Consider the following 18,394-nt stretch of genomic DNA (forward strand, 5'->3'; position numbering starts at 1 on the left):
ACGTGCTATTCAAGAAGATGGAAATCTCTGTAACGAAATCACATAATTGCTGTCAATGGCGTGACCCTGTTGCGGAAGGCGCATCCATTGTTCGAATCGCATCAGAATTAGATCACAAACGAACACGTGCACCATGAGGGGATGAACTCAAATCTGATTTTTGACACCCTTTACGTCATCCCACATATTTGTCAGTTATTTTTTATAAAATCAGAACACACGAAAAGTTAGGATGATTTACTGTCTTCATATTATAAATTATATTATAAATTATAATCTAAAAACGTTACAAATTATTGAAAAACAAAGGAAAACGTCAATTTATTAGAATTCTTGTAATAATGTAATTATTATTCGATTATTTGAGTTATTTAAGTTTATTCGAAAAATAATATTACATTTGTCTAAATTAAATTAGATTAAATAGAAAATTAATATTTTCTATATGAGAAATAATCATTTATAGCATTTAACTGTTGCATACTTACTAGAACTCATCAAAAATGAAAATATAAAAAAATAAAAACTTTTAGAATACGTAACTAACTAATCTGTTTTAATGATTTCTGTTGAATTAACTGATTTTATCCTGATACGTGTTTACGGTGGGTAAAAATTGCTTTTCATTTTGCATTATATCGAATATCCTTCATTCTAGAAAAGCTTCGAAATCCAGTTATGAAGCATTTCAGCGCCGACGCTCAGAGCATCGATCCAAAGCGTCAGCTTGCAGTTATGGATATAGTGCATATTACCAGACTCGAATTAAAGATCCACCGACACAGTTAATGGATACAAACCTATAAGATATATATCATATGTTAGATAAATTAATACATTTCTCGTTCTCGCATTTTATCATATTTATTATAAAACATTCTTAAGTAGCATACTTACTGCATGTACAAATACAAAATAAAATTAATGCATATTTCATATCGTATTTAGTTGATATAATTTTTATAAAATTCCTTTCTTTTTTAGCGTACTATGAAATAATTTCTTTTATATTTTTCATCGTTCAAGTTCTAAGAAATGTTTTTCGTACCTTATTATTTTTTTATTATTCTGGAAAAATTTTTTAAATGTACAAAAGGGGATTAGAAGACGAATAAATATGCTTAATAATAATTCTTAAATTCTCAAAAAGAAAAAAAAATAAAGAACGCGACTAAATTATTTTTTTTAAATGCAAACAATAACAAAGTGACAGTAAGAGAATAAAAAGAAGAGAGAATGATCTTAATAAGACTGCTTGCTCGTAGCTTAATATTAATAACTTTGTGCACCCTCGAACTCTCAAAGCAAACACAATGCGATTTGACACGCAGATAGCACACTGGATGTTTATATGCGTCCAAAGGGAGAACTTAGTGTCAAGTGAATCGGCTAATATCTATTTAATTAATTCGGGGGAACACACCCTCGGTTTAACAATATGTTACCCTTCTGAGGAGACTTTGTCATGGTCTTTTGAGTGATCCTGTTACGACCTCAATATGTGGAGCAATTTGTCTCGAAATGATCGTAAAGAAATCGTAATATCCTAACTTGCAGAAAATTGTATCTTTCATGATTTTAAAACAAATCTAATCACTAATTATTAGTGGATGATTTGTATTTTAATTTAAATTTTGTTGCATATATAGTAAAGTAATTTTATTTGTCCAGATGAAAAATAAAGGGTTTTCATACTGCTTCTAAAGAAAAACATCACAATAGTATAATATTTGGTAGTACATAATATTTTAGCATCAATTTTTATACTTCGATTGTGCTTAATACGTTGACAGAAGAACTCTACCAGATGATTACACTCCATTTAGCACACGTGCAATGCTATGATTCCTGAAGGGAGATAAAAGAAAATCTGTTTTAATCGTTCTTTAAAATATACAATCCTATTCGCTTTTTCAAAATTAATAAGTAAGTTTGCGTGCCATAATAGAAAGTGACAGACAATATCAAGAAGTTCATTGTGAAAATCAATAAAATGATAAGTTCATTCAACAAATATCGATTTTGAATTCAAAAACACTTGAACAATAATAAATTGTTAAATAATTTTTCCTTCATTTCATCATTTCTTATCAATATCTATTTCATGAAGTGTTGAATGTAGACAAAACTTTTCCAATTACAAAGAGAAGAAGTAAATTAAAAGAAATGAAAGAAATGTAGACATTTAAAAAAAGCTTCCAACAAATAGTTTGTCCGTCTTTAACATACCAGGGTCGATAATTCCGATACTGTTCAACCCTCAACTCCTACGAAACAAGGCAAACCATGAGGATTGTCCGTAAGCTCCACCCTTCACAACCACCTGTCCAACGATCGTGTCTCACTCAAGTTGGTTAAGGGTGAGATTCTCCAATTGGAACAGGGATGACGACGCAAGCGTCCGAGAATAGTGAATAACAGTGGTTCCAGAGGGTTGCTTTGAAAAAGGGGCGGGCTAGAGATGTACCAAGCTCCAGGAGTTCGATTCCCTGGATGAGGATATCAGTGGAATCCTCAGATTGAAGGTGACACTCAGACCGCAACAAACGTTTTATTTGATTCGTGTATCGACATTCTTTTTCATTATTTTTTTTTTTAATTGAAATACGAGGGTGGTACTTCCTGAATTCGTTTGCTCCTGGATAGAACCCGGGATATGAGCTACACCGAACCATTGTGGGAGATCAATGGAAATCAAGCACCAGTGAGTATAAATAATTAAAAGTGAATCCTTTAATTACGAAGGTATATAGTATAGAAATAAGATCAATAAATTAGTATTATTGTAACACATCTTTTACTACAATATTGTTCAGAATGTTACTTATTTACTGATTAAATAACATTATTACATTGTGATAATCCATAGAACACGAATGAGAAGTTTGATTAACAATTTTCTAATATTTATTTCGATATTTAATACTATAATATATAATATTAATATTTAATTTTTCATTTGTGTTTGTATAATAATGAAAGATAATAATTAGCACGAACGATGATATTTCTTTTGCATTAATAAGAAATAGCGTGCATATAAAAGTAAACGCAAGTAAATGAAATAGGTGATTACAGCGGATATGTCGCAGTACGTCAGCGGCGAACTCGGAAGCTACCCGATGTGGGACAGTTCTGTTTTATACCAAGCACCACCTCCTTCGCACTCTCATGTGAACGAACACGGATTATATAGACAACCCTGTGCATTATTACATCAAAGGTAATTATCCCTGTGTGCTATAGCAATAGCTAAATTTCTTGTCACAATTCTAGTTTACGCAGCGATAAATCGAAAAGATAATTCTAAACATTGAAGATTTCAAATCTTGAAAGAAATGAGAATAATTTGCAACGACGTTTTATTAATTATTTATCAATGAATAAAATAATTTCAGTCGTTACACGCCTAATGGTAGATCTCCGAATCTCCCATCGTCCACCACAAAGAAACCAAGGCGTCGCGTGGCGACTGTTTCGCAAAGAAGAGCAGCAAACATCCGTGAGAGGCGCAGAATGTTCAATTTAAACGAAGCTTTCGACAAGTTACGCAGAAAAGTGAGTTGTATACGCATAGATCTTTGTTCTATTTTTGAGTCTCATAACAATATTGCTAACTTCTATAAGAATGATTATCTTTTGCTACTATTGTATTATGCGTTTGTATAATTTTGTACAATTAATTTTTATACTAATTATTAGCGAATGTTTATCCAAGTATATACTTTAATGAGCACAACTAAAGGAATTCAGAGAATATTATAATAAATATTTCACTTTGAATATTTTGTATACTTTTGTGCATTCTGTACAATTTTACATTTCTCATAAATCATTCTCATAGATATCTGCATTCCATTGATATACCAATGTTTCTTAAAATTATTTTACGACCTTTGTTCCTCAGGTGCCAACTTTTGCTTACGAAAAACGACTCTCGAGGATCGAGACTTTGCGCTTGGCCATCACTTACATTGCATTTATGGGAGAGCTGCTTGGAATTGAACCGAGTAGCCCAAAGCCAGAATACATCCCGAGGGAATACTACTTGCCAAATTAAACCTGTAAAACGTAAACATTCACATGAAAACCTAAAACAGAAGAATTTGATTAAAAATCAATGTTTTATACGTAAATCGTTTTACAATTTCAGCAGCCTGGTATTTTTAGAAGTGAAATTACCATAACTTGTGATATGCATAAGAAAACATGGTAAACGGTTGCTTACATATTAAAAAGTTCAATTTGGTCTGTTTCAAATGGATATATTTCCTGGAAAATATTGAGTTAACAAAATTGCATATGTATGTATATGCGGTTGAATGATAACTTTGGTTATTGGTAAGGAAACAATATGACGACAACCTTAACAAATCTGGCATTGACCTACACTCATTTGAATTCTCTCTTTAATATTTCAATAGATACTTGATTTTATTAACTTACGCTACACGTTTCAAAATACATACAGAAATCAAAGTACATTATTAGATGGCAGATTTTTTATGCATTTATGGGAAATTTGCGCTGAAATGCACAAAATGCATATAATACGCGAAGATATGTATATAAAATATCCACAGTATAGTATTCGTTATAATATTTAGTATATAAAACAATTTTCTACCTAGGTTACATTTTTTTAATTATCTCCACAAAAATATGAATTTACATAAATATTCGCAGTCTATAGATTATCATCTAATTTCTTTACTTTCGAAAAATCATAAAGAAGATTTTTTAATTAAACATATCGCAAATTTGATTCTGTAAGGATATTTAATAAAATAATTACATAAATTGGAGTAACTTATACATACTCGAATACTTCTAAAAATTGTCAACAAATATTTTAAGTTTATTGATAAGTAAATCGTCGAAATAATATAATCATTCATATGAACAAAACTATCGAGTGCAAAATACATCTAAGAACGTAATGTCGTATATGTTTGAAATTAAGTAAGATTAATGCATCCACATATACGTATAAGTGTTACAATTCGAGTATTAAGTAAATTACAGTAAGCGTAGTTAAGAACCCACTCGAAAAAACATTAACTAACACTTAATGTTTATGTGATTTTACGAAATAAGATAAAAATCCGTGTCTTCCATAATTTATGTAAATCTGCTTATTACATATTATCATTATATTTAAATATAAGATGTACAAATACTATCACAGTATGTATCTTTCGTTAGTACACCATTTTGTCTGTTTTAAAAGATTGAAGAAATTTCTTTGTATAAAATTTTAACTTGACTGCATTCCTTGAATTATTTTTTACTAAATTATATTCCTCTATCATTAGAAAATTTCTTAAGTTCGAGAAAAATAAGAAAGAATCATTACTGATATAATAATGATAATAATAACATAATACCATGATAATAATAATGATAACAATGACATAATAACGTAATAGTAACAACATACTAAAAATTTCTTAAAACACAATTGAAATATAAAGAATCAAAGGATCGCAGCAAGGTTAAATGCGGTTTTTTCGAAACTATGCTTTTTAATCTGATACTCAGTAATGTTCGAGAATAATCATTAGATAAATTTTAAATTTTTACACATTATTTCATATAAAATTACTTACAAAGTACCATATGATTCTTATGATATTTTAATTTGTTAAATCTTTGTAAGCCTAATTATTTAAAAATTGATTCCTTTTAATAATAAATGTTTTCGTTAAAAAATCGTCATTTCCTTATTTTTTTAAATAATTTATTTCTGAAAACTGATTAATCGATCTTAAACAGCGATTCGAGAATGTGTGCTAAGTTGGTACTTCTGAAGCAATCTTCAAGTTAGTGAAAAAAGTGCCGGATCCAAGAAAACTGGATACAAATGTCACTTGTATTGTGCAAACCGATTTTTGGAATAATTACGCTCTTTTGTTTCACTAGAGGCGTTACTGCTACTACTTATAGAAACATGAGCGATCTCGCTGGAGTTCATTCTATTGCATACGTAACAGTTCCAACACAAGAAGTCGCTAAAAAATTGTCTCAGTAAGGATCGATATAACCTATTGAAAATTAATTCTCTAGAGAATAAAAATGATTACTTTAATTAATCTATACTTAATTTACAGTGGCTTAGTGAAGAATAAATTAGCCGCTTGCGTTAATATTATTCCAGGGCTTACATCGGTGTAAGTATAATGTATGTACTATTCATTGTGCATGCAGACTAAAATATTTTAATTTCATTTAGAAATATTATTTATATATTACAGATATGAATGGAAAAATGAAATTAATGAAGATAATGAACTTCTACTGGTAAGATGCTAAAAAGTAATGTTAGTAGGTTAAAGTTATTGATACACATTTTATATACTTTATTTTAGATGATAAAAACTAGGACTGATACTGTAAATGCCCTAACAAAATATGTAATGTAAGTACATATTTTAATGTTTTTGAATTATATACATACAATGAAAATTAATTTTGAATTGGCTTTGAACAGAGAGAACCATCCATATGAAGTTTGTGAAGTAATCTCATTACCTGTAAGTATTGTTTAATTACATTTTAACATAGGATATGCACTCTAATATAATGCAGATGAAAGTTGAACTATGTTTTATTATAGATTCAAAATGGAAGTCACAAATATCTCCAATGGATAAGCGAGATAGTTCCACCTATCAGTCAAAGAGAGCAATAAAATAACTTTCCTTCCATATCCATATTTAAAAGGATTCTAATGTCACATATAATAAAAACATTTACCTTGTTATAAAATAACATGAATTTTTTTATAAATTTTTAACATGAATTTTTTTTAACATGAATTTTTTTTTTCACTACCATGAAAAGTTATGTTATGCTAATTAGAAAAAACAATACAATTAACAAAAATGCAAACTAGAACCATTACAGCTGATTTAAATTTGAACACATCGATAGTTGCGTATACATGTACAAATAAATGATCAAACATTTATAGTGTATAGTCAATTGTATAAATCTTATACTACATACAAATATAAAACTTGAAACTGTACAAATCAAAAATCAATATAAAAATAAGTACTACAATAACTATGTATATTTTGATTTCTTGTATGTTTCTCTCTTTCTGAAAGAAAATTCACTCTTTTTATTATCTTATTAGTATTGTCAGTCAATTTATTAATGCAAATATTGTAATAATAAAATTAATTGTTATTGTAGTGGACCATGGCAACAAATTTTGTATACCAACAAAATTTTTTATACTATCAGAATGTGTTATCCACCCTATAAGTATGTATTATAACAAAATTACTAATACATTTTATTTGTGAACCATAAATTGTATCTAAAAATATTATTTAATGGAGTCTAGGTGTGTGTGTGAATTCGTATTTGAGATATAAGTATTATTTTACTAAAAATTAATGTTATCTGCCACCCTCATATCCTGGATAAAGCGATAACAGAGCAGATGATAGACATTGATTAACTTCCATTTTATAATTTTTGTCTAATAAATGACGACATGACGGGCAATATTGGACACCCGACGAAAAAGTACGTTTTAAACAATTAAGGCAAATACTATGCGTGCACGGAATCGTGACAGGATTATAAACAAGTTCCAAGCAACAGGGACATGTGAATCTGCAATTTAAAAATTATAAAAATTTGAAAATATAACAAATATATTTATTAAAAACTTGATGAGTAACATACCTTTCTGAAACTTGTTGTAAAAATGCAGTTTTACCATCTGGTAAAGCTTTACGACATTCATCCCACAATTTTATATTTGCTTGATCTTCTTCAATATGTTTCACTACTTCACTTTCTAATTCATAACTCTCAAGTTTCTTTTTCTTCTTTGGTGGTTCTCTTTTTGAAGAGGTAGAATTTTCTTCTTCCATTAGTATATTTCGCTTTTTATTTGTCTTATTAGTTTTATTTATTTTATTTTTTGCCATTGCTTCCAAGTATCCATCTGGATACATTGGTTTTAAACCAAGAGCCTCTATACGTGCTTTACCCTCTTTTGTCCATGGTGCAGCTGCTGGATCATCTCTCCTTAATAAATATCTCCATACGCGAAATCCGCTTTTGCCTGTATCTGGATAATACTTTACTACCTTATATATACCATCATACCTAAAATAAAAATATTTTTGTAAAAACTAAATATTAGAACATATAAAAATAACAATAATGATTATTATTATACCTGTTGCCCTCTTTTGGTGCATATTTGCTATGTTTAGCGAGTTTGAAATTTCTAACAACTCTTACAGGTATACCACCTCTCCAATCTTCAGCTGTAGCGCCAGCTGTCGCATTGAGCTTTGCATTACAATTTAGAGCCAATGCTTTATTCATTCGAGTCAACATCTGATCGCAACTTTGTTCAGCTGTTCTTTTATTTCCTTTATAAATATAACACATTAATTGAGTCATAACAAATTTATTTATAATTAAATATTCTACCTGATAGGTCCCTGCCTCCAGAGCCGGTATAAATAAACTCATCACCTCTATCAATATCATCCTCGTAACCTCCAGATAATACGATAGAATATGCACAATCTGTTTCTCTCCCATGAATTCCAGCTATATGTGGTCTATGCACTCCAACTTCAGACACCTATCATTTACATATCCTTGATTTATTTATATATGCAAAAGTTATTAAAATTAAAGATTATTTAAAGATTTTAATTACCTGTACTCTGTACATCCAACACATTCCAACTTCTACCCCTGGAATAGGTCCACGATGATTGGGTGGCACTATACTGCATTCTTTTGTCCTTCCTACACATGCCATTCCTTTACCCCAATCTCTCTTATTACTATTATTTTCATTCGTTTTTTTTTTCGTTTGTTTAAGTTTATCACCTGCCTTTAAAAAATAATGATTTATAAATTTTATAAATATTACAAAATAAAGTATTATTAAGTGGTAATTAACCTTCACAATTTCATTTTCATCATTTTTACATTCTGGGCAATACCAGTAATCTTCTTCAGGTATAGATGTTAATGGAGGATTCAAACAGCTTAAGTGATATGCGGAATTACACTCATCGCATAAGAGAAGATTGTGTTCATCTTCTTTCCCAGCACAGACTCTACAACCACATTCTCTGCATTCCTTGTTAGGATTGTCCAAACATGCATCACAATAAGCTTGTATACGTCTTCGTTTACCACTACTGACCATATGTTGTTCATCTTCAGGACTTCTGTCTTTAAGAAATTTTGGTTCTTCTATGGCAAAAATCTCTCCTTTAGGATTCACTTTCCGATTCTCAAGTGGTTGATCCCTATTTAATTGACACACATATTTTAATCATACATTATACCAACTTAAACTGAATATTTGAATTATACAATACTTACTTGCCAATATGCAATATCCCAATAAGTTCTTGTACCCTCTTCTTTTTATCTATTTTCAATATTGTAAAATCATACCATAATCCTGTTACTTTGGGATCATCAACGTTGTGATTGATCATCACCTTTTGACCTATTTCTAAGCTATTAAATTTTAATAAACGCCTTGCACGTGGTCTTACTGATGACTCAGGTACATTGAAAGCTGGAGCTTTATCATCAAATTCCCACTGCATATTATAAATAATATTATCATCTCTTTTAAAGATTTTTAATATTATTGCCTCAAACCAAGCTCCATAAGTTTGGTCAAGACAATCTACCGCATCTCCAACCTTATAATATAAACTTTCTGCTTCAGACAACTTTTCTTCTTTGCTAGAATTATCTACAATTTCTTCTTTAATAATAGAACTAGAAGTAACTTTAGTACTCGAAGTAGCTTGACTTTCTACTTCATTAATTTGTATTTTAACCATTAATTGAATTACATCATTCAAATTAACATTATAATCATATAGCTTATAACCATTTTCTAATTGTTTCCCACGGAAGAATAATCGTTGTAAATCCACTTTTATATTCAATTCCTTTTCAATCTTACGCTGCAAAATAATATTTTTATAAATGAGTTTTTACAAAATGTTATTAAACAAGTAAACAAATGCTATACTCCAAATAGATAATTTCTTTTTATTCACACATTATTATTATTAAATAAATGTTTTTAATAAAATAATGGAATATTTAATGAAGTCAGATTTTTTTACTCCAAGAATTTCAGCATTAAGTGTGAATATTAGAGATAAAATTACAAGTTTCACGAAAGATAAAAGAATTGTATTTTTTATCTGAAATTAGTACTTCCTATACTACATTTATTTTACCTTAAACTCTTCCACTTCCGTCAATTTGGAGATGGTTAATATTGTCTCCTGTTTACCATCCATTGTTCTCACTTTAACGTACATTTTAATATGTTTATTCAGTCAAAAATGTTCAAAAAGTGCGTTATTCTGTGTCTAGTTCTTTAACACAACGATCAACGTGTGCAAAACCAAAAAATGTAATTCACTTCATTAACACTCATAGAAGTGCAAATAAACCAACAGTGACTGTCATCAGGCGTAAGTGACTTCAGCACTTGTTGGCATTTACTACTGAGAAATTTGGCGGGAACAGACCGTGGGTATATATGGCGGGAAAGAGATAGATCGAGAAAGCAAAAACATTCAGGTATATACGTCGTTGTCATTGGTCATTTCCATTAAAACATAAAAATGAACCAATCAGACAATTTGCTTTTATAAAATTTATCGTTCACTTGTAACAAATTTTATTATATTTGTTTATATTTTATTTTGTGAATTCTAAATCTTAAATAATATTATGTATCATATTAAGATAGTAATAAATAGATTTAAAATGAATACCGTTGAATATCTATAATAGAAATATGTAAAAAAATTAATTAAATTGTCCAATATATATTTAACATAATAAATCTATACAAACACTTATTTTTTAATTTTTTATTTATTGTACTCTTAGTTTCTACATATTTTAAAAATTAAAATATATATTATATAAAAATGTTACAAATATGTGTGTAAAAATTTTCACGATCTTAATGCTTACTTTATCAATATGCATGCAATTATATGAACAAGTGTATTTTAATCCCTCCGTTATTCACATCTATTGATGAAGCTAATTGAAATATGTACACTTTCCGTGCAATAGATTGTTAACAATTTGAAATAGTATTATTTATGTGAAATTTAATGAATTGTACATCTTATGAAAAAATGAAAAACCAAAAAACGGGTTAAATTGAAAATTAATAATTTGTAATTATTTAGGAACTGGTAAATTAGCCACATTTCTAATTCTGAAAATAACTTTTCAAATGTATACCTAGAAAGTTCCATGTACAATTCATATACAATGGTGATCAATTTGATAAAAAATTGTTATAGGTAAAGAAATATATATAACTACATATTAATATCAAGCTTTCAATGTGTAAATAAAATTTCTAATCCAAATTAGATTTTTTAGAAAATACGATATAATTATAAACACTGAGAGGTGTATACAAATTATACAATTTTTGTACTATCTTAATTACTAAATCTTCATTAGTAAAGATTTAAAATGAAAGTATCTTTTCGGACTCATAAAAAAGAAACAATTCCAATTGCAAATTGTATCTCTGAAAATACAGAAAGTTGCAATCCTGTTCTCACACAACTATACATAACATACATACAACTTACACATAATATATTTAATTAATTATATTTATTTAATTAATTTATTAATTACACGGTTAATACGCATCATTGTGAGCAGAACTCTAAAGTTGCCAGTTTTTTCTCATATAAAAATATCGGAAAACGATTGAAGTTACGATAAAATTACAATTTTTACAAATATAATATAATATGTAAATATATATTAAAATGTATTTATACATACGTAACTATATTTCTATACTAATTTCTAAAATTGAACAAAATTTTTTCGAATAAGTTCAGGAAATTATTAGTCTTACAAAAATTCAGGACATATTTCACTTATATATATTAATATATAATTTACAAGAACTCATATATGACTGTTGTTACGATAAAACTAATATGTATATGTATATATAGCGTAAAGCGGAACTTTAACTTGCTACTATTTTTACAAAACTAAATGTTCTTGCAATTTGTATAATTACATATTAACAAGTAATTGCATAACTTACAATCATGACAATATAATACCATTCATGTATAAACGTAAATTCACAGTTTCTGCTCTCTTAAAAGAGTTACTAATCAATTAGAATTTATATAATTACATAGTAATATATAATTAGCGTAATTTATGTATAATTACAATTGTAATATGGTTAACAGCTCCATCATTAAATAGAATATTCTAGTAGAAAATGTTGCTCCGTCTGTGGCACAACCTATGGCTAAGCAGCATAATATGTATGTACCGGTACAAAACTTAAATGAAAAGAATGTTTTTATAACTTTTGAATCGATATTAATCAGTAATCGTACATGATTATTTATTATTTTATGACTAGAAAAGTTAAACGATTTATAAAAATATTCATATAAATTTTGTGTATTTAAAGTATTATATAATTAACAATTAATAAAAACGTCACAAAATTTACGTTATGTTTGAAGTTACAAACTGTATACAGAATTTTAAAATAGACTGATTTCATGTACCAGTACACAGAATAGCTGCTAATGTAAACTTAAACTGCCAACATAGAACTTTCCAAGTCAACTTTTTTTATTCATCACACCTGGAAGACTTCCATTAAATTTCCTGATTGTCTTCTCCAGTCTCATTATCTACAAACTCAACATGTGTGAATGGAAAATGGCCAACCTTGCCATGCAATTCACCTTCCCACTGACCATTTATATTAGTCTTTGTTACTTTTATCACATCTCCAACTTCTAATTTTAAAGCAGTTTTATCATATGCATTTGGTACCCTTGCTTGTTTCACTTTTGCAAAAGCAGGCAATGTTCTTTGAATATTTGATCTGCGGGTGGTCCCTTGTCCACTTTCTGGATAAGACATTTGACAAGCAGAAACCGAATTAGAATTTGTAGTTGAACTTCCGCCACTTTCTGGGCATGAATTATTCTCAATCACAGAGTGATTGTCTTCTTCATACTTCTGAACATATGGTACTGGAACTGAACCAGTTTGACCAAGGCTATTTCTAGCAGTCCACCATTGTTCTTCATCTTTTGATATAATTGTAAGAATTTCTCCTAAAAATAACATTATTAAATTTATACAAAATATAAAAACTTACAATTTTGAAAATCACATTGCTTAATCAAATTATTAATTGCAATCAACTAAAAATATAAAAGACATTGTAGTTAACCAGCCATTTTCAAAGTAATACTTAAAATATTTAAAATAAAAATTAAAGCCTACAAACCTTTCCTAAAAGGTAAATCATCAGGATCATTGCCTTCAAAATCATATTTTGCTATTACCCTCTGTGTCTTTTTAGATGCAGGCCTGATCAGTGGTGTTGTATCCAAATAATGTAATTTGTAAAAAGCCAAAAGGTTGGGAATATCAGGAAACGTTTGATCTCCGATCCGATAACGTATTTGATCACCCTGCTGAATTTTATTTATAATATAATGGCTAACCTTGTTGTCTTCTCGTACACATAGAACAAAATCTCCATGTATCGAAGTGCTGTCACGTACTAAGAATACGCCGCCTACTTTTTCACCCATGAGTAAATCCGAGGCATCTTGTCGTGACATTGCACCAAAATACCAACTAAAAAGGACACAACAATAAAAATATAATTAATAATAAAATATCAATAAAAAAATTCAAATTTAAGGTTCTGCATATCAAGTATCATAAATTTATAAAAACAAGCATATATATACATATTAGTAAATAAGAATACAACACAATATACATATCAACAACCAAAATATTAAAAAATACAAATATTACTTTAAATAACATTCGCTTATCTTAAATACATCGAATTATTTATAATATAATTTTCATAAGAGGTTATTACAAATTTGTTCAACATCAGTTAAATAAAACTTCAAAGGTTAATCTTCGATGCAACATCATTTTTATTACATTATTAGGCGACGTCAATTGATTTCATGACGCATAACAGCAAGACCAAAATCATTTCTTTATTTACCTGTACTTGTCATATTGATTGAAAGCAGCAGCCATTGTTTTAGCAAGTAATCGGTATTAATTCCAGCAATAGGGCCTTGATGGCGCAACGAAAAGCGCCCCTGTCCGAGTCGGAGGAGGCCCGGGTTCAAGTCCTCCGAATACAGGTCCCCAAGTCCTCCTTCTCTCTTTCACTATAAATCCTGCAATATAAAAACATTGTTCTTAGAGTGTTTTCAAACATTAGGCTCTCTCAATGCAGCGTGTTTAAAAAGCCATTTTTCTAAATCAAAAGAACATTCTTTAAGTTCGTCCCTACATATAACATATACGATATATTATAATATATTTAAAAAACTTTCGTTCTTGACCTCGCCGATGGACTCGAGTAATAGAATCACTTGTCAATGGGTCTCGCGTGAAGTTGTGTATCTGTTTCAACAACTGCAAACATGTTTGAAGTAAAACCCTTACTTCTTCTAATTTCGTGTTCTTAGGCTTCACCTCACGTCGAATATCGTCAGTGGTACTTTTTTTGCCCAATTTGTCTACTGAGATTGCGCAAAAGAGCAACTTCCTTTCATGCGCGAACCAATAGCAGACGAATAATATTTCGAATTTGCACCTTCTTTAACGCTACAAACAGCATATTCCACTTAAATCTGTGACATGAAAACAGAAATAATAATGATCAGGCCGAAGTTTCTTGGATTGTGAGTATACGGCGAGTAGAGTGGGAACTTCCGAGAATCTTGAGAAACTCGTCCCTAGCGCTTTCTGTCGTCCCAATGGAGGAACTAAAATCTTCCGTTTAAAAAAAATATATATATGTATTTTGTTTCTTCCAATTTACCAATAATATGTACAAAGATATCGATACATTTTTAAAAATAAAAATATCACTTTTTCTTTGATTTTTTTTTTTACAGAATATTAAAATGGTTAGGTTTAAAGAAATATTACTTGATTTTCTACAGATTTATTACACTCTTCCCCTCCTTGCATTCAATTTTTTTATGAAACTGATATTATTTTCCTAAAATATTCTTTCCTAAATGTTCCCTTTATCCTATGAACTGCACTGATACACGTTGTGTAAAGTACAACGAGAAGTAAAACGCATTAACATAATTCTGAAAAATGACTCATATTATGCAGCAAATTTATCGAGCTAACTGCGTGATTAATGCTGCGCACATTTCGAAGAATTCCATTGTATGATGACCTGTCGCCTGAGGTGGTGGAAGTGTAGGATCTAAAATAGTTATATTTACAATAAAATATATTGAGATAAATCATCAATTAAAAATTATCAGCGTTAACTCAAATTCTTCACCTCGTCCAATATCTTCTTCTTCATTTGATAAAGACTTAAAATCCAATAAATAACTTTTGTAATCAACTTGATAAAGTTGTAACGACATCTTACTATATCTATCTGTTAATTCACTCTTTTGGCGTACTCTAACGCTGTAAGCATTTATGATTTTCCATTCCTAAAAATATTTAAATTATTATACATATCAAATTTGTTATTTTATAGTTTATAAGAAAAATCTCACGAAATTAAGAGCTTTCATAGCTCGATAGACTTCATTCATAATGTCGTTCGGTTTAGATTGTGAACGGATTCCTAAATGCCATTTAGCCCGTTTTACTGGCGTACCACGAGCACCTTGCATCGAGGACGATGTACTTCCTTGAGAACTTTGTCTTTCTCGAAATGCTGAGATGTACAAAAAGTATATCAAATATCGTTTTCATAAACTCTATGATGAAAACGATAACAAATTTTTTAAATTCTAAAGATACGGCATTAGTTATCTTCTTACGTGCTATTCTTTCTGGATGTGGTCTCAAAGGACTGCTACTGGTATCATTGGGGCTAAAAGCAACAGGGGGTGGACTAGAAGCTACGTAGAAATCTTTTAACTCTGCTTTAGCAGCCTCGTCTGCGATTCTTTTATTATCTATTATTAAGTGATAGGCAATTGCCAGTTGATCATGAGGATCTCCACCTAATAATGCAGAATGGACTTCTGCTTCTTTCACATTGAATTTTTCACAAACTTCGTTTACTGCGTCTATATCAATTACAGAAGCGTCCTGTTCAACAGGCGACGGGAATAAATATGAAGGTAAATCCTTCTGGAACCATTCGTGTTTTCTAAATTAAAAATATTTGTAATTATTTCAAACTGTATCAAAGAAATGTTTAAAATTTTTAAATTTATAAGTAATGCATAATACATATAATAAAAATTGAATATACTTGATATCTTCAATGGTTGCTCTTTTCATAGGATCCACTTGTAACATGTGACACAAAAGACTTACAACACTTTTATTCAGGTACTCTGGGATGGGAAAAACTCCAGCTGAAACAAATATTTGTAATTTTATATGAATCATCAAAATCAGATTATACAGATTGTTATTACTTACATTTAATTTTACGGAAAAGTGTCGGTACATGTTCATCATCAAATGGTAAAGTGCCACAAAGTAAAGCATAAAGTATTATTCCACAAGACCATATATCGACTTCAGGACCAGCATATAATTTACCAGAAATTACTTCTGGTGCTGCATAGTTAGGGGAACCACAAGAAGTACGTAAAAATTCTCCATCCATCATCATGTTTGACAAACCTATAATTTGATAAATTATTAGATGATTTGAATAATATAATTTAATCAATAAACTTTGTTAGTAAGATCTCGACTATATCCAAATACCGAAATCTGCTATTTTTACATGTAGATTGTGATCTAACAATAGATTCTCTGGCTTTAAGTCACGATGAACTATCATATGCCTGTGACAATAATCAACACCAGAAATAATCTGTTGGAAGAATCTTCGTGCCTCATATTCCTTTAGTTTGCCATGTTTTACAATATAGTCAAACAATTCTCCACCTGATACATATTCCATTATCATAAATATATCGGTGGGTGAGCTTATAACCTGATATCTAAATTGTAACAAAAAATTGATATATTCTATATTAACTAATATTTTATGAAGCATGCTACTATTACTTACAATTTAATAATGTGAGGATGTCTGAAAAGTTTCAGATTTTGTATCTCTCTTCTAATCTTTCCAACCACATCTAAACTTTTGATTTTCTGACGATTCAAAATTTTCACAGCAACCTTATGTTTTGTTAAGACATGTTCTCCAACTATGAAAAAGATAAATTATAAGCATTTTATATGCTGTGGTATTACTTAATATAAAAAGTAATAAAAGCAATAAAAGTAATAAAGGTTTATGTACAGAAGATTTACGTACTTTTTACTTTACCAAATGTCCCAACACCTAATGTTTGCCCAAGTGTGTAATGGCCAATCTTAACAATTGGCTGTGGTTGATTAGATGGAATTTTCTCAGACATTGTTATTAGTTCTATAATATGTAACAAACCAGTCAAATACAAAATAAAATGTTAATGAAATTAGATTAGTTAGACTAAATGTAAATTCTTACAATGACAACAACTTTAAGCAAAATATGATCATAAGTTGCAGCTCAAAAATATATAAATTTATATAGAAACAATGAAGTTAAAATGCCGATAATTAATGGCACTTTATTACAATTGCTTATTTACATTACACAAATCCAAGAAATTGTTTAACTTTTAATGCAAGGTCAAATAGAATGCTAAATCACCAGCATTAAGATGTGATAGGAATAAAATAGCTACATTGAAAAATATAAAGATAAAAATACGTAAAATAATAAAATAAACTCTGTCATAAATATTATAAACTAGATGATTAACGTCAATCACCTGATATTATTTACATGTTCTGACACATTATTTCGAAGATACCACTACACAGACATTTAACAGGATATGTTAAATCATTTATCACAAAATTCAAAGATTAGAAAGCTAGTGATAAATTTTATATTGATATTTTCAATTCATAGGAAAGTTGAACCTTCATAATGCTAAAATATCTTATGTTCAATAAGTATACGTATATAGTGCTATCACGAATTAATCTGGCGGCATATATAAAATTTCTTTTCACATCTATTATACGAAATACATAGAGTATATTATATAATTTTTTAAATTTATTACCCAATTGTTTAATCACATAAAAGATGTTTTAATTTGATTCATTTTTAAACTTCAATTTTTTAATATACATATAAATAACGTTATACAATTTTTTAAATATATTTCCTAATCTTTTAATTATACCAAAAGATCATTTCAATTTCATTTATTTTTAAACTTTAATTTTATATTTCTTTTTTTATTTTATAATTAATTTATCGAAAATAAAAGTTAAT

The 18,394-nt window shown here is 29.0% G+C and overlaps 5 protein-coding genes across 9 annotated transcripts; 2 read left to right on the forward strand and 3 right to left on the reverse strand.

The window, feature by feature from the left end:
• The first annotated feature begins 2,443 nt into the window (after positions 1-2,443).
• Positions 2,444-5,653, forward strand: LOC132913546 (protein Fer3-like). 3 transcript variants are annotated; one of them, XM_060971967.1, is made up of 5 exons: positions 2,444-2,704; positions 3,069-3,223; positions 3,399-3,558; positions 3,908-4,071; positions 4,154-5,653. In XM_060971967.1, the coding sequence occupies exons 1-4, from the start codon at positions 2,657-2,659 to the stop codon at positions 4,058-4,060; spliced, it is 516 nt and encodes a 171-aa protein (XP_060827950.1). In that variant the 5' UTR covers positions 2,444-2,656; the 3' UTR covers positions 4,061-4,071; positions 4,154-5,653. The 3 variants fall into 3 exon arrangements, with proteins under 3 accessions (XP_060827950.1, XP_060827951.1, XP_060827949.1); XM_060971968.1 differs by having other exon boundaries at positions 2,445-2,704; positions 3,079-3,223; positions 3,908-5,653; XM_060971966.1 differs by having other exon boundaries at positions 2,446-2,704; positions 3,908-5,653.
• Positions 5,654-5,787: 134 nt separating this feature from the next.
• Positions 5,788-7,068, forward strand: LOC132913547 (protein CutA homolog). The gene is made up of 6 exons (XM_060971969.1): positions 5,788-6,027; positions 6,111-6,170; positions 6,255-6,300; positions 6,369-6,418; positions 6,491-6,533; positions 6,617-7,068. Exons 1-6 carry the CDS (start codon positions 5,864-5,866, stop codon positions 6,689-6,691), a joined length of 438 nt encoding a protein of 145 aa, XP_060827952.1. The 5' UTR covers positions 5,788-5,863; the 3' UTR covers positions 6,692-7,068.
• On the reverse strand, positions 6,592-10,521 carry LOC132913541 (E3 ubiquitin-protein ligase UHRF1-like). Its single transcript, XM_060971957.1, has 8 exons — positions 10,263-10,521; positions 9,379-9,980; positions 8,948-9,302; positions 8,699-8,878; positions 8,464-8,620; positions 8,204-8,402; positions 7,702-8,130; positions 6,592-7,629 (listed from the first exon to the last, which is right to left on the reverse strand). Exons 1-8 carry the CDS (start codon positions 10,344-10,346, stop codon positions 7,410-7,412), a joined length of 2,226 nt encoding a protein of 741 aa, XP_060827940.1. The 5' UTR covers positions 10,347-10,521; the 3' UTR covers positions 6,592-7,409.
• A 1,145-nt stretch (positions 10,522-11,666) lies between these two features.
• On the reverse strand, positions 11,667-14,834 carry LOC132913545 (adapter molecule Crk). Of its 3 annotated transcripts, none has more exons than XM_060971962.1 (4): positions 14,551-14,834; positions 14,099-14,279; positions 13,352-13,707; positions 11,667-13,175 (listed from the first exon to the last, which is right to left on the reverse strand). In XM_060971962.1, the coding sequence occupies exons 2-4, from the start codon at positions 14,131-14,133 to the stop codon at positions 12,709-12,711; spliced, it is 858 nt and encodes a 285-aa protein (XP_060827945.1). In that variant the 5' UTR covers positions 14,134-14,279; positions 14,551-14,834; the 3' UTR covers positions 11,667-12,708. The 3 variants fall into 3 exon arrangements, with proteins under 3 accessions (XP_060827945.1, XP_060827948.1, XP_060827947.1); XM_060971965.1 differs by having other exon boundaries at positions 14,448-14,834; XM_060971964.1 differs by lacking the exon at positions 14,551-14,834 and adding an exon at positions 14,396-14,518.
• Positions 14,835-15,039: 205 nt separating this feature from the next.
• Positions 15,040-18,075, reverse strand: LOC132913543 (5'-AMP-activated protein kinase catalytic subunit alpha-2). Its single transcript, XM_060971960.1, has 10 exons — positions 17,880-18,075; positions 17,378-17,491; positions 17,126-17,267; positions 16,816-17,054; positions 16,522-16,728; positions 16,349-16,454; positions 15,909-16,243; positions 15,639-15,802; positions 15,413-15,572; positions 15,040-15,331 (listed from the first exon to the last, which is right to left on the reverse strand). Exons 2-10 carry the CDS (start codon positions 17,478-17,480, stop codon positions 15,240-15,242), a joined length of 1,548 nt encoding a protein of 515 aa, XP_060827943.1. The 5' UTR covers positions 17,481-17,491; positions 17,880-18,075; the 3' UTR covers positions 15,040-15,239.
• Between the last annotated feature and the right edge of the window lie 319 nt (positions 18,076-18,394).

This window comes from Bombus pascuorum, chromosome 13 (genome assembly GCF_905332965.1).
Source record: "Bombus pascuorum chromosome 13, iyBomPasc1.1, whole genome shotgun sequence".
NCBI lineage: Eukaryota > Metazoa > Arthropoda > Insecta > Hymenoptera > Apidae > Bombus > Bombus pascuorum.